The sequence below is a fragment of the Talpa occidentalis genome, unplaced genomic scaffold (assembly GCF_014898055.3).
Source record: "Talpa occidentalis isolate TD23 unplaced genomic scaffold, MPIMG_talOcc4v2.1 talOcc4.7, whole genome shotgun sequence".
NCBI classification, from domain to species: Eukaryota; Metazoa; Chordata; class Mammalia; order Eulipotyphla; family Talpidae; genus Talpa; species Talpa occidentalis.
Window position 1 is genome coordinate 24,285,455 of NW_023605083.1, and position 14,986 is coordinate 24,300,440.

At 34.6% G+C, this 14,986-nt stretch overlaps 1 protein-coding gene across 23 annotated transcripts in view; it reads left to right on the plus strand.

Moving 5' to 3' along the window:
* The window catches only part of RFX3 (regulatory factor X3), a 275,282-nt gene that overhangs the window by 103,774 nt on the left and 156,522 nt on the right, over positions 1–14,986 (plus strand). For all 23 annotated transcript variants that reach the window (XM_037491495.2, XM_037491502.2, XM_037491503.2 and 20 more), the window contains one exon: positions 5,923–6,047. In XM_037491495.2, the coding sequence (XP_037347392.1) occupies positions 5,923–6,047 (125 nt within the window). The remainder of the gene's footprint in view (positions 1–5,922; positions 6,048–14,986) is intronic.

Below are 14,986 nucleotides of genomic sequence, written 5' to 3' on the forward strand. Positions count from 1 at the left end.
ACAGTCTACACTATTATCATTCCATCATCTTTTTGCAGATCTGTTTAGTACAAAAGATTAACTGTACGCAGTGATGCGGATTACAATATCAAACCTAAGTAAAGAAGCAGAGCTTTTATAATATAGAAAATCATGAATTTTCTTTTCACATCCCTTCAGTTTCTTGATTTATTATTTGATAAGACCCTGTGTTTTATAATGAATATATTTTTCACAGAGATATATTTGAAATAAAAAATGCTGGCTACAGTTTATATCTTTTAACTGGTTTATTTCATTTGTACTAGATGTGATGGGAAAACCCACGTCATAATGTTTTCTATTTGTAGGTAAATTTATCACATCAATATTTAAGCCATATGTATGTGTGTATTTATATAATTTCTAATATGCCGCCATCACTTTACATTTTATTGTCTTCTTTGAAAGTTGCTTAGTATCCTCAGTTTTCTTTTGAAGAATTGGAATACTTTTAATATTTTTCATTATCTACTTTAGAATAGTCAAAAATCTTTGTACTTTTCATACTAATTTTATACTCAGGAAAATAAATATTGGCAATTCTTTTCACACAAAAACACTGCTTATTTTAATTACCTAATATTTTTAGATTTATTATAAATTTTACTAATATAAAGGATCTACAATTTGTGAATAATAATAAAATATACTGTACTGCTTATGATAAACTAAATATAAGCACTTACATACTTTTTGAATATACTTAAGGTGTTCTTGTTAGAGTAAACTTTTTTGTCTCTAGTTAACCTACTATTGAAATAATTTTAACATTATAATTGATATGGGCATTATGTATATTAATATTTATTTTCTGATACTTATTCAAGAATGCATTAATGGTAATGCACTAGTAATAAAGTTTTTATGGTGTAAAATTTCAGTTTGATTTGAGACCTTTCTCTGTAAAAGTATACCAATGTTAAATTCCTGATCACTATTTTAAAAATGATAATTTTTTATTATGAAAAATTTCATTTTGGGGCCTCCCCTGGTGGCGCAGCAGTTTAGCGCTGGGCTGCGAAGCTGCCTGCAGCCTCTGCAGCGCCAGTTCGATCCTCGGCCACCAGCAAGGGTCCCACATGGCGCGCAGACCTCTCCTGCCACACTGCTCCCCTCAGCAGTGTATTTTGGCCCATCTGCCTGTTCTGTTCCCTGCTCTGGCTCTGGTGAATTCTCTCACCCTCCCACACTTCTGACTGTACCCAGTGCTTGTATAAATAAATAAATCTTTAAAAAGAAAAAAAGAAAAATTTCACTTTTTCCTGTAAATAGTATTCTTGTGATCTTGTGTGATCAGTTCTAATTAAATAATTTATTCTTGAATGTCACATTTTAGATGTGATACATTTTTATTAAAGCTGTAAATTGACTATCATAATTTTGCTAATTGGTTCCAGTAAGAATTGAAATGAGCATTGTTTGTTTTTCTATACTAAGTAAAAAGAAAGGAAATTCTGTTGTTCTTGAAAATTAAATAACAGGTCTTTATTTTCTATACTAAATTAAAACCTATTACATTCCTCGGTGCAAAAAAACAATATAGTCAGTGTAGTGGTACCCAACTTCGTAGACCTTTCTTTTTTGGAGAGCAAATTATTTCTGGATGAAAAATCTGCAATAAAAATTAGATGGATACTACGTATTTTTAAGCTAGCCCAGTTATATAGTTCTGTTTGATAAGTAATTGATTAGGTCAGACTATTAAAGCATTTATTCTGACATGTACATTGTATACGATAAAAGGAATCCAACTGTGAATTTGAGTGTATTAAATAATCTTCAGGAAGTTCCACAAAGAATATTTGAATGCCTTGAAACTTGCAATAATGCATGTTTGTTCCAAACACATTTGCTTTGCCTAGGTTTTACCCATCAGGTTGAAGAAATGCTAATCTTGTTGTTTTCAGCAGCTGGGTTTTGCAATACTCTTTTCCTTCTCTTAGGGGTTAATTAGCCTTCTTTCAAAATGTGGCCTATTTAGCTGTAGATTCGCATGATTCAGCCAGAGCTGGCTGTACAAAGCAGAACCGTTAACAGGCGGGTGTGTCCAACTGCTTAATTAGCCAGAATAAAAAGGTCCTTTGTCATACAAGCATCTGTTGCTCTTGACACACCTGACAGCCACATTAGGCAAGGATGACTAGACTGAAATTGTGCATGTCTCTCCTGCAAGAATATACAACTCATTTACATATGGGCTGCATCATGGACAAACTGCAGGGGTTTATTTAGCTTATCAAAATGGATTAATGTGACTGCATTTGTGGCTTATAAACAAATATCACTTGAAAGGAGGTTGTGAAGGAACTAAACTAACTAAATTACTCTCAAACATAAACAAAGCACCACAAACCACTGCTAGCTGAATGAAACACCTCAAATGTACATACAAACCTTTACATTGGTCTAAAACAAAACCTACAAATCAAGCATGTGAAGGTATTACCCTCATGTGATAATCCTTGCTTTGTAGAAATATTGGAAAGCTACCAAAATACTCTGAATGTGTCAGTGGCTTTAAATGATCTGTTCAGCAAAATTTGGCAGGAGGGTTGTACTCCTCAAACATACTTTAACATTCTGATTGATCTGATTGATCTAACTGATCTTAAATCAGGTTTTCAGAGTTAATCCGTTAAAGTGCCTCTGTAAAAATACTTATTTGGGGATTTTAGTATGTCTTTAGTAGAAAAAACTATTTTTTTTTAATTTTGATGTTAGGGAGGGAATGTTCATTTGTTTTTGTTAGAAGTTTAGATCAAGTACAGTGATGGAGAATTCCAAAGACTTTGGATTCAGATAAACTAAATGGCAACCCTCTCATCATGATATGGCAAAGCAGTGTACAGTGGTTCACAGCATGAATTTTAGAGTTAGACAAACCTAGGTTTGAGATCAGGCTTTTCCCCTTTCTAGCTGTGTAGCTTTTAGCAAGTTTTTTAAATCCATTTGTAGCTTTGTTTCTTCATTTGTATAGTGGAAGTAATAATTAAGGGAGATCTGAGGATTAAATGAGAAGATATATTTCAAGCACTTAAACGTATTGCTTGACACCTGAAAAGGACTGGTTAAATGAGAGACCTAATTATGGTTGTGACTTTGATCCAATTTCTGGAATGGATGTGACTGAGACACTCTTAAGGCATAGGATCTTGACAGAGAACCCCTTGCTCAAAGTTGAGGGAGGCAATGAAATTAGAGAACAATGAAGTTTTGTCTATTAAGGAAAAATGAATGCAAATTCTAGAGACTAAATACTTATTAATTGGCATGACCCTGTTGTCCAGCAGCCATGGAAACTGGGTAATGAACAGTAGCTAAGAGTAAACAGAAGATGCCCTGGGATAATTTTTGGTTGTCCTGGAATGAATGGGTTTTATGCCCCATTTGGATGCGGTGTATGTTGAGAGGCAAAGGCTGGATGAAAGTTCTCTGTAACTCTCTAAGTTATATACGCCATCACTGTCTACATTACAGTCCCTACTCTATTCTGTAAAGTTTTCCCCTCTTATGTAGTTGGATCATTTTTCATTCTTTCTCATCCGAAAGTTTACCAATAAAACTTTTCTCTACTTTTTTCAGTGCTGTCTGTGCATCACGTATTATGAAACTTATATCTTCCAACATGGTTTTATAGTTTAGTGCACAAATTTTAGTGTTAGTCCAATTCTGCCTTTCCTACTCCCTAGATATTTGACCTTGGTAAGGGAAGAGTTTTATGTAGTGAATGTTATCATCCTCAAACTTTATGAATATTTTTGTGGTCTTAATGCTAGTCCAAAGGGATATGTGGTGGTGGTGGTGTGTGTGTTAGTATTTGGAAATCAGTGCTGATTTTTGTAAAAAATAGAATAATCTACCATTTGGAAGGTACTGTTAGGGGGAAAGCATGTCCTGTAATAGTATCATATAAAAATCTGGACTTTCAGTTTATTTTGGAAAAATAGAAGAACTGGCAGGTACAGATTAACCTTCCCACAAATCCACTATTTCTTGGCATTAAATATCAGCTGAACCAAGTAAATGGGGTATTAGTCTTCATTGCTTTCATTTTATATTTTAAACCCAAACCTTCCTTCACTCTGTGTCCCTGAGGTTCTTTATCTGCAAGTAGAGATTATAAACATACCAACCACATTCTATTGCTAAATGAGTTAATTTATTTGTGAATTATGAATTAACATGTAAAACATTTAAGAGTCTTTAGCACATACTACACAATCAGTGCTCTTACTGCTATTATCTTTTATGTATGCTAAGGTTTTTGTGTTGTTTTAGGATTTTGACTAACAAAAGAATAGGTACTTTAGGCCCTGAGTTACCTAAAGTGATACCAATGTCAAAGTCTAGGAAAAAATAAGCACTGGTTCAATGAAAAAGCCTAGTTAGTTCCATGTCTACAGCTGTCACCTTGAACAAGGCTTTTAACCTCTCTGGGTTTTAGTTTCCTCGTTTATAAAATAAAAAGAGTAGATTAGATGTCTTCACATGTCCATTTCTAAAATTAAATGAGAGGATAGAAAACCTTTGGGGGGAAGAGAGAGCTAGAAGACGTCATACTGTGACTAATAATGCTAAGAGGGGTTAATTTTCTACTTGAAAGAACTGAATACGCTTGTAGAATTTTCTTAATGTTTGCTATAGTTGTTTATATTTTAAACCATAATGAAATATTTTTCTTAGACTACCAAATAAATATTGTTTTTCTACCTAGAACAGAAAGATAAAATTCTGGTCCTGGTTCAATAGCAAATTAATATTTAGTGTTTTGACTATACTGTAGCAAACGTGAATATCTACACCAGGAGTTCTGAGAAGCCACACTTGTTAGGGCATACACTGCAAAATTAATCCTGAATTAGTATGTCAGGCACATGAAAACTGAAAAAATGTGCCATGATAAATTTTGAAGGGCAGAAATAAAATTTCATGTTTTTGTTTACAAATCTCATTCATGAAATAGCGGTCTTCCCTATTTTTCAAAATATTAAACATTAATGTTTGGCTATCTTTGTGTAAGAATGTAACTTAACTTTGATTTTACTACTATGTCATAACATAGAGGCAGAGAAGAACTAATGGGTTTGATCATTTGGCTAAGTTTAGTGTTATTTCAATTTGTTTTGGGATATACATTTTTAAAATTATCTCTAAATAGTAATTGGTAAAGACCTTAGAAATATTTATTTTCAAATTGCACATATGCAGTGACATCCTAATATTTTATTAAAAAATGTCTAGAAAGTACATTTTATGGGACCTCCCTGATGGCGCAGGGGTTAAAGTCAGCCAATGCAGCATGAGTTCTATCTCCAGCCAGGGAGTTAACCCATGTGGCACAGCAGTCCTCTCCTGTGTTGCCCACTGTTCCCCTCAGCAGTGTATTTCAGTCAATACTTCTGTTCTGCACCCCACTGTCTCTGGTGAATCCTCTCACTCCTCTGCCCCCCCACCTCTGGCCTATACCTCTCTTCTTATATGCATAAATAAATAAAAATAATACTTTAAAAAAAGAAAGTACATTTTACGACATCTGTATCCAGTTAAGATTTGTGTTCTGAGAATTGACATTTTGACATAATTTTAGACTACAGTTTGTAATGTGATTAAATACAATAGTTCACAAGAGATGAGGAAGGTAGATTTAAATGATGTTTAACCTTTATAACATCAAGATAAGAGGTAACTAATGGGGATTTAAGAAAATTTGAATTAGTAATTTTCTGTATCAAATAAATGGTCAAATGGACTATAAATATGCATGGACTGTCTTGACAGTATGTTGGGGTAAGAAGTATTCTGAGAGTTCAAAGTTTCAGGAGAGAATTTTAAGAACAAATAAGGCAGCTGGTCATTCAAGAAGGAAATTTAACACTTTATTTCTCTTTTACTATACTTCAGAGACCATCATGCAGACATCAGAGACTGGGTCGGACACAGGTTCGACAGTGACTTTGCAGACATCTGTGGCTAGTCAAGCAGCAGTGCCTACACAGGTGGTACAGCAAGTACCAGTACAACAACAGGTAAGGAGTTGCTATTTTCAGAGAGGATGCTGTGCTGTTCCATGTGCTGACTCTCCAGCACAACTGTGCCCCAAAATGACTTGGATTATGTTATAGTTTCAGCCCAGTGGGTACTAAGATAGGGTTAGGTCATTTCTCAGGTTAATTCAGCAAATGTTTCACAAGCATTTCTGTATTTACCAGGTTTGTTCTATGCTAGACCATAAAGATACGAAGATACAAATTCAAAGTATGGGGATACAGAGATAAATATTCAAAGAATATGTAGTGTTTTGAAAGAGCCTCTAGACTTCTAAAAGAGAGTGCTTGTTTCTGACTTGAACACTAGGTTTTCTTTTTCCCATTCTTTATCACAAATCTGTATTTCTTTCACACTTAAATATCAACAATCATTTAATTTCTTTTTATTGAATTATTATAACATTTCAGTTTCAAAGGTTTCATATCTTTGAGCATCAGCACAGGTATATATTACATTAACCCTTTGCACTCCGAAACATTTTACGATATTTTGATTCAATTTCTTGTGCCATTTTAAGATAAAACTTCAGGGAAACATGCATGTCTCAAAAAGTTGCGTTGAAATAACCTTAATTCCCCGTAATCACTAATAAATTGCAATGTCCCCTGAGAGGGGACAACCGATATGCTAGAATTCCGATGTCCCCTGAGAGGGGACAGCGGAGTGCAAAGGGTTAAATTCACTGCTCAAAGTCCACTTCTGTCCTTCACTAAACCATTGTCCCCTTTGTCTCCATTTACCTGCCCTCTTTCCCACTATGGCAGCCACTATTTGGTCTCACAGTGCAAAAGTTTGTTTTTTGTGTTATTTAACAAAATAAATCATTGTTTTGCTTATTTTATCCTTATATCCCATATGAATGAAATCATATTGTGTTTGTCTTTCCCTGTCTGCTTTATATCTTCTAGATCTATCTATGTTGTTGCAAATGGCAGGATTCCATCTTTTTATAGCTCTATAGCATTCTGCTATAGATATATACACCCCATCTTTATCCAGTTGTCTGCCAAATGGGCACTAAGGTTGTTTCTATCTCTTGGCTATTTTAAATAATACATTGAGGTGCATATATCTCTTTGAATTTGTGCTTTTGTATTTTTTTTGTATTATCCCCAAAGTGGGATAACAGTTTTGTATGGAATTTCTATTTTTAATTTTTTCCAGAATATCTATACTTCTTTCTATAATAACAGTACCCATTTGCATTCCAACCAACAGTATATAAACATTCTCTTCCACATCCTCTCTAAACCTGTTGCTTCTTATCTTTTGGATAATAGCCATTCTCACAGGTGTAAGATGATACCTAATTGTTGATTTGATTTGCATTTCTCAATGAGATGACAAAATTTTTTCATATGCCTACTTGCCATCTGTATGTTTTTGGAGATGTGTCTATACAGAGCCTCTGCCCATTTTTTAATTTTTTTTTATTGATGAGTGTTATGACTTCTTTTTATCTTTTGAATATTAATACCATTTGGGACATATGATATGGAAATAATTTCTCCCATTCAGTAGGGTATATTTTCATTTGTTGCAAGTTTCTTTTGCTGTGCAGAAATATTTTAGTTTGAAGTAGTCACATTTTTTTTTCTTTTGTTTCCCTTGCCATTGGAGTCAAGTCTCTGAACATGTCTCTATGGCAGATGTCAAGGAAAATGTTACCTGTGTTTTCTTATATGTATTTTATAATTTTAAGTCTTAGGTACAGTTCTTTAATCTATGTCAAGTTTATTTTTGTATACGGTATTTGATAGTGGTCCAGTTTCATTCATTGGCATAGGCAGTTCAATTTTTCAAACAGCATTTATTTCCATGTTCAATTATAAGCTCTGACTCTTTTGTCATAAATTAGTTGTTCTTCAGCATATTATTTGTGCTCCAGAAATCTGTGTTCTTCCCTTCTTTTTCTTTTGATTGATTTCTTGTTTCATACCATTGTTATCTGCTGTTACCAACATGTTCGGGGCGGGGGCTCTGTTTTCTGTTTGTGGTGCCATGTCTATCTTTCCTTTCTCCTATTCCTGATCTATGAATTGGCCATCTGTTTGCTTGTCAGTGAACTTCACGAGGTCAGTACCAATCACAAGGGGTGGGGTGAAGGAGAATGCCTTAGAGAACTTTCTTTGTCGTCCTTACTGAGGGTCCAGCCTATGTGGAGCACTCCAGCTCCTTTTTATGGGCTTAACTTGTATCAAGGTTGTGTTCCTCTGTACAGTTTCTACTCTCCTCTCCCTAGGCCCTTTGGCTGAGCTAACAGCCCTGCCATCTGTGCCCCTTGTCGCAGCCTATAGGTGTTTCTTCTACCAACTTCCTGTTTAGTGATATGTTACTCTCTTCCACTTCCCCTCTGATATAGTTTGTATTGGTTTCTGAGGTGCCAGTGGTTCTTCTGTCTTATACTGAGTTATTGGAGTCTGTCAGTGTAGTATCCCTCAGGTTAATTGTTAAGTTTTCTTATCAAGCAAAGAACCTTCTCTGTCACAATACTGGTGAAATCATTCTCATATTTTTATATAATTGAATTATAGCAGTGCTTAATGAAGGAGAGGATGCATAAACCTTATGGGCAGGGATTTTACCTTGTGATGTTTAGAAAGTTCCTGGGCATTACGGTGACATAAATATGTTTAGTGAAAATTATCTTAAAGGTCTGGAGAGCTGAGTCATCCCATTTAAAAAACTAAGAATGAATTCATCATCACATGTTTACTACAGGGCTTATTCATACTCAGGACACTTTTAGCTTACTTGGGTAAGGCATACTGCTATTCATGCCAGTAATAATTTTGCGCAAGGATTATGAAAACGTTGGCTTGTTGTTTCTTCTACAAAGTAATGAGAAAATAAGTGAGAAAGATCAAGTCATAAAGCATTATCTTGAGATTTGCCTGCAATTTGTTATCTTCAAGAAGAATGTTGTTTTTACAATTATAAGTAATTGTGAAGGAAAGGGATATCTGTTCCTAAAGAATAGACGTAGGGACTCAAAGTTAAACTCTTTTTCAGGAGAGGAAAATAGAATGAGCAAGGGAGAGTGCCAGAAGGGTGTTTGACTCTTATGCTAAGTAATGATATCTGAAAGAAATTGGTTTATATTTAAAATTGTGGGACTAAAATTGAATTAATGAATTGGTCTTTTTTACTTCAGCATAGGTTCCTCTAACTGGACTTCTTAACTTTTTTAACTTCTCATGCTCAGTTTAATATTTTTTTTTCCTCTGCCTGGGAATTGAGTAGAGAAGAGGGTTGTGGTATTATACTAATTCACTTAATCCTTCTCTTTTTCAAATGGTGTCACCTGTACTTGTTTTTCCTCAGTGCAGACATTAAACCAAAAAATAAATCTTCAAGCTTTGTCTAAAGTTAGAAAAGGCCAATCACCTCATTACATGGAGTTTGTGGAAGGGGTCTGTATGCTTATTAAACACAATCACTGTTTTTATATTGAATATGTACATTAAAGAAAACAAAAATTAAATTGTTGCCAGAAGTAAAGAAATCAATATCATCTATTATATAGAAGATAGAAGCGCGCGCTCTCTCTCTCTCACACACACACACACATTGTTCATTTCTTAATAATAATCTCATGTATACATGGACTACACTATGGAAAGCACTGGATTATGCCATATGGCTTATTCCCAACAGGCGTCTTTTTTCGTTACAAATTGTCTCTTTTCTCAAGGAAGGTGATGCCTTACATCCCCTTACACCAAAAGAAGGTGAGAACTCTCATTTCCTTTTTTTTCAACAAAGTTGCCGCGGACCAGCACAGCAGTGAGCGATGAGGCTGTATCAGGGTTGAGAGACTGCGCAGGGTGGTCAGGGATTCGGTTAAAGAAATGACAAACAGACACACTTCAAGAGTGAAAATCTGAGTGTAATTTAATTTGAGTTGGTGACCAGTATATATATGTTTTCTAAAAGCATAGGAATGGCGAACATCAGTGAAGAAATCAGCTTGCTTATAGGTTTAGCTTATTATTGACAGGGCAGTGATTTACATCTGGACCCAGGCGCATTCCTAAGTAGTTAGGCTATTAATTTTTCTTTTTGTTTTATATGATTACTTTTTGTTTTAACTACTCACTATTACTAATAATTAACACGGGTGAATTTTACTTTTCACAATGTAATATTTTTATCATTTAGATTAATACAAACAAGGCTAAGTATACAACGGAGAAATTATTAAGCTAGCAGTTCAATTAATACACAGAGTTTAGTAACGTTTCATTTGAATCAGCCTAGTTATTAGATTTCGTATGTTCTTTTTTAATCGGCAAACCAATGACCTTTTAAACAGAGAAAGAGAAAAGATTTTAGAGAGACAGTTGTATTAGAATAAAGTTTGTGGGTCTAGAGAAGGTGAGATAAGTTTCAGAGCGGACAGCATTCCTGTAGTGGCTTCTGGTGGTCGTTATCTTTCAACAGGCTTCCGTCTTATCTATGTCTTCAGGTGGTTTTTTGCTGTTCTCCTCCTGCGCGCTGGTTGCCCAGCCGGACCTAGGGATTCCTAGAAGTCACTGCAGGAGGAGGTGCAGCAAGTATATCTTCAGGGGGTTTTGCTGTTCTCCGCCTGCGGGCTGGTTGCCCAGCCGGACCTAGGGACCGTGGCGCAAGCCATTAGCCCTAAGGGTCACTGCAGGGGGAGGTGCAGCACAAAGTGTTTTTTTTTATATCACATGGTGAAACAGTATAATATTTTCTTTAAGATGTTAAGATCCTAAAATATAGTTCAAAGTCCTATGGACTCTAATTTTATTGTGTAATAATAATTACAAAATAATAATAATTATTTTGTATTATCTCAAGATTCAGTGTTTCACCTTTCCTCTGACAATCTGATCAGGAAGACAATTCTGAGCAAAATTTGCAAGGTCTTATAAAATATCAACTTTCTTGATCTTTTTTAATTTTTCATTTTTTGAAAAAGCACCACAGAATGCCAGCCTCCAAATATAGTCATTATTTTTCAATTCTATAAAATTCCTAAATTTATTTAAATTCAATTTAATTAGAAACTGAAGTTTTTATTTTACCCATCCCATAAGTTTTATAAAGAATTTTTGCTAAGATGGACTCCAAACTATGACTAGAACTCTTGTCTCTTTCTTTTATCCCCCTGCCTTGAATGATTTCTTATAGTTTCTTATAGATTATTCTTCAATTTGGTCATTTTATGCCTAATTCTGAGAAAGTTCTTACCCATTCAGTTCTGACCCCTAGAACTGAATGAAAAATCCAGGAGTGGGAAAAAAATTTTTCTACTATTTCACTCTCTCTCATAGCCAGCTAGTTTAGATTCTTTTGCAGGTAGAATCTGGATGAAAGTGAGAACTTCTATTCTTGTTTTAATCTTGGGCTCAAGATATTCATAAATATTGCCAGCATGGAGGATAATTCCTCAACCACCTTGGACCAGGTCTCCAAGTCTTTCAAGTTCTTCCTCTAACATCTCTGTCTTTTCTTGGGAAAATGGAACACAGCTTTCATAGTTGGCAAGTATGTTGTAGCTATACTGCTTCTTCTAAACATAACATTTCAGATACAGCGAAGTTCTAGGGATGAAAGTCTATATTTGAGTTCATGGGTATAATTTTTTTTCAAAGAACCTGTTGCCTTTGTTCAGATTGTTTATAGTACTGGAGTTTTTACTTTTCCTGCCTAGAGACTCAGCGTGTTTCTAGTGCATCTTTGGTGTGTAACTGACACATTGAAGACTCTATTTATGTCATAAAAACTCATTTCAAATTATATTCAATTAAAACCTTTGTTTTTATGTAAATCAGCTGTCTAGGCAGTGATGCTTTCTCCATAATGTGTGTTATTACAGTGAATGGAGTAACTAGTGGCTATGAGTGTTTCTTTTTTTGTTAGTATCAATCTGTCATATATTTAGCATTTCTACCTAAATTATGGTACATCTTTGAAGAGTGAGCATTAACCCTTTTGGTCACAAGGATAAACAACATTTTATTTGGGAAATAGATCCAACCAGTATTGTCAGTTAAATTCTAGACAAAGGGCAATCTTCAAGAAAGATTTTAAATTAATTTTTCTAATACAAGTATTTTATGGGTATCTTTAAAATGATACCTGAGGCTTTAGGAAATAGATTTTAGTAACTGAAGTTTGATATGAATACCCTGAGCTTCTCACATGAAACAGTAGGTCATTTCTGTCCTCATTTCTGTTTGCTACATTCCTGTGATGTGCTATATCGTTCCAACCACAAAGAAACCTTGATAACTAGCAATGTACCCATGAGAACATTCTTCTGTTGAAAGCAATCAGTGGTTCCTTAAGAAACCAAGGGGGGAAATTGCCTTTTTTATGTGTTTAAAAATATTTATAGTATATATATATACTATAAACACTATATGGTATGTTAAATCTTTAGCAGAATATTTTATTGGATCAAATTTTGATCAGTAATATCTTTAGTGAATCCCTTTGCTAGTTTGAAGATCTCAACTTGCCTTTATCTTTCTTTTCTTGTCAGGGTCAAGAGGTTTGCTCTCTCTGCATCCTAGCTTTTTTAGACATGAATAGAATTCTTTTCATTTCTGAGACCATTATCTCATATAATCAACAGAAACAAAGACATTTCCACTGGTTTGCTTTTATTTTGGATTTCATTCTCATTGGCTTGGTTCCATGAGGGGACAGTGTTCTCATAATTAAGACTGTGGCAGACATTCTAAAAGATGAGAGTACATTTTAAAATGAATTCCAGTTGAATGTCTTTTTAAAAATAAAGCAAGAGTGATTTTGGCTCTTAAAGAGCGTATTTATTTTAAAAAGTATATATTGTTTTAGAATCAGAAGTTCTAATTTTTATATTCCAACATAAAAAAGTAAATTGTTTCAAAGAACATGCTGATTTACAATTGAAATAAACTTTGCTGTGCCAGTCTAATATGAAGGTCCTTTAGTTCACCATATTTTCTGAGTATTTATAAAAATAACAGCTCTGCTATTTAAATGGTCAAGTAGTCATTTTCTTTCTGTATTAAGTGATTTTAAATATATTTTCTCATCTGGAGTTTGATTATCATGATTGGTTCTGGATACTGTTTTTTTTTTTTTTTTTTTTTAAGAGGAATGTTCCAGTCAGTGTTGAATGTTTGGGTTTCAAAAGGTAATTTGACATGATACCTGGTTATAGGAGGCTAACCTCTTTTTTTTTCAAATTGTATATTGGCTCCCAAACACTACTGATTAATTAATCCAGGCTTTCCTCCTCTGTTTGTTTATTTGTTAATTGAGTTTGCATTGTTTTACAACACTATATATAACTTAGGGGTATGGTTTGATCCCTCTTTAGATGTATGTTCCCACACCACACCTACCACCAAAGTACCTCCAAGTCTCCACCATAGACCATAGGGCCCCCACCCCCTTTGCTTCCTTTCACCTTTTCCCTTTGCTAAACTCAATTCTACAGTCTCATTTCTAGGGTTTGTTTGGATTAGATTTATCTGTTCCTCTGTTTCATTTCTTTATATTTCACATATGAGTAAAATCATCCAATATTTGTGTTCTCATTGTGACTTATTTCACTTAACATAATACCCTCCAGTTCCTCTAGTTCACCTTTATTTTTATAGTTAAGTAGTATACCTTTATGTATATATCATACCTTCTTAATCCACTCATCTGTCACTGAGCACTTAGGTTGTTTCATAACTCAGAAGCCAACTTTTGAGGAAGATGGATGTTAAAGAACTGAATACAAAATAACTCAGTAGTGAAGATGGAGATTACTCTTGAGAGTGAAGTTCAATAGTGTCTTCACCAAGGATGTGACCTTTGAGCTGCATGGTAAAGGATAAGTTGGAGTTTACAAGAAAAATATGCTAGAATAAGGTATTTCTGGTATAGAGAATTATGGGAAAGCTCAAATGAAATGAGGGAATCTGTATAAGGAAGTGAGGGGCCTAGGAAGTAAGGGATTTTGGATAATATTGCACAGGGACCTCCTGCGGTGTCTTTATCCCCTCCCTAATATTTTTCATTTATTTCTCTCAATACCAGTTTTCCTGATGGAGTCATATATTTCCCTTTTCTATGTCTACCTCTTAATCCTGTAAAATTTGGAAGCTAACCATACATCTGTGTACTCTAAATAGGGCCAAATCCAATATTAGTCTCTAGAATCTTTCTGAATTTTTTTTTGACACTTAATATTATTGACTACTCTCTATCTATCTTCCATTGCTTATAGCTGAGAACTATTCTTTGAGAATTCCTTCATCAATGAAAGTAGGTTATACAGAAAGTACAAGAGTGCGATTCATAGTTAGAAGGTCTAGGTTCAAAGTCTGTTCCTAACTCTAGTTACATGATTTTGGACTAATTAGCCTTTCTGAGACTTAATTTCCTCATGTGTCTAATGGGAATAATATTATCTAGCTTACACTTACCTTTAGATAGTAAATGATGTATTCATTAAATAATTTAATAATTACCTGACATAATGTCTTGAATACATTTATTACTTTATTATTGCTGTTTTCATTATTAATAATAGTAATAATAATATTTTCTGACTCCTCTAATGGGAAATTGAGGGGGTCTAACCCCCCTTTCTATAATATTAGATATGACATTTATCTTTTGTTCTTTGCCAAGTCTCAAGTAGTACATCCTCTTTAACGATAATTAAAACCAGTTGCACATTTGATAAGGAGCATTTTATATCCAAGATCTATAACTGACATATACAACTCAACAAAAAGAAATCAAAAAACCCAGTTAAGGGCCTCCCTAGTGGCGCAGCAGTTGAGCGCTGGGCTGCGAAGCTGCCCGCAGCCTATGCAGGGTCAGTATGATCCCCTGCCACCTGGCGAGGGTCCCACATGGCGCGCAGACCTCTCCTGCCACCTGCTGCTCCCTTCAGCAG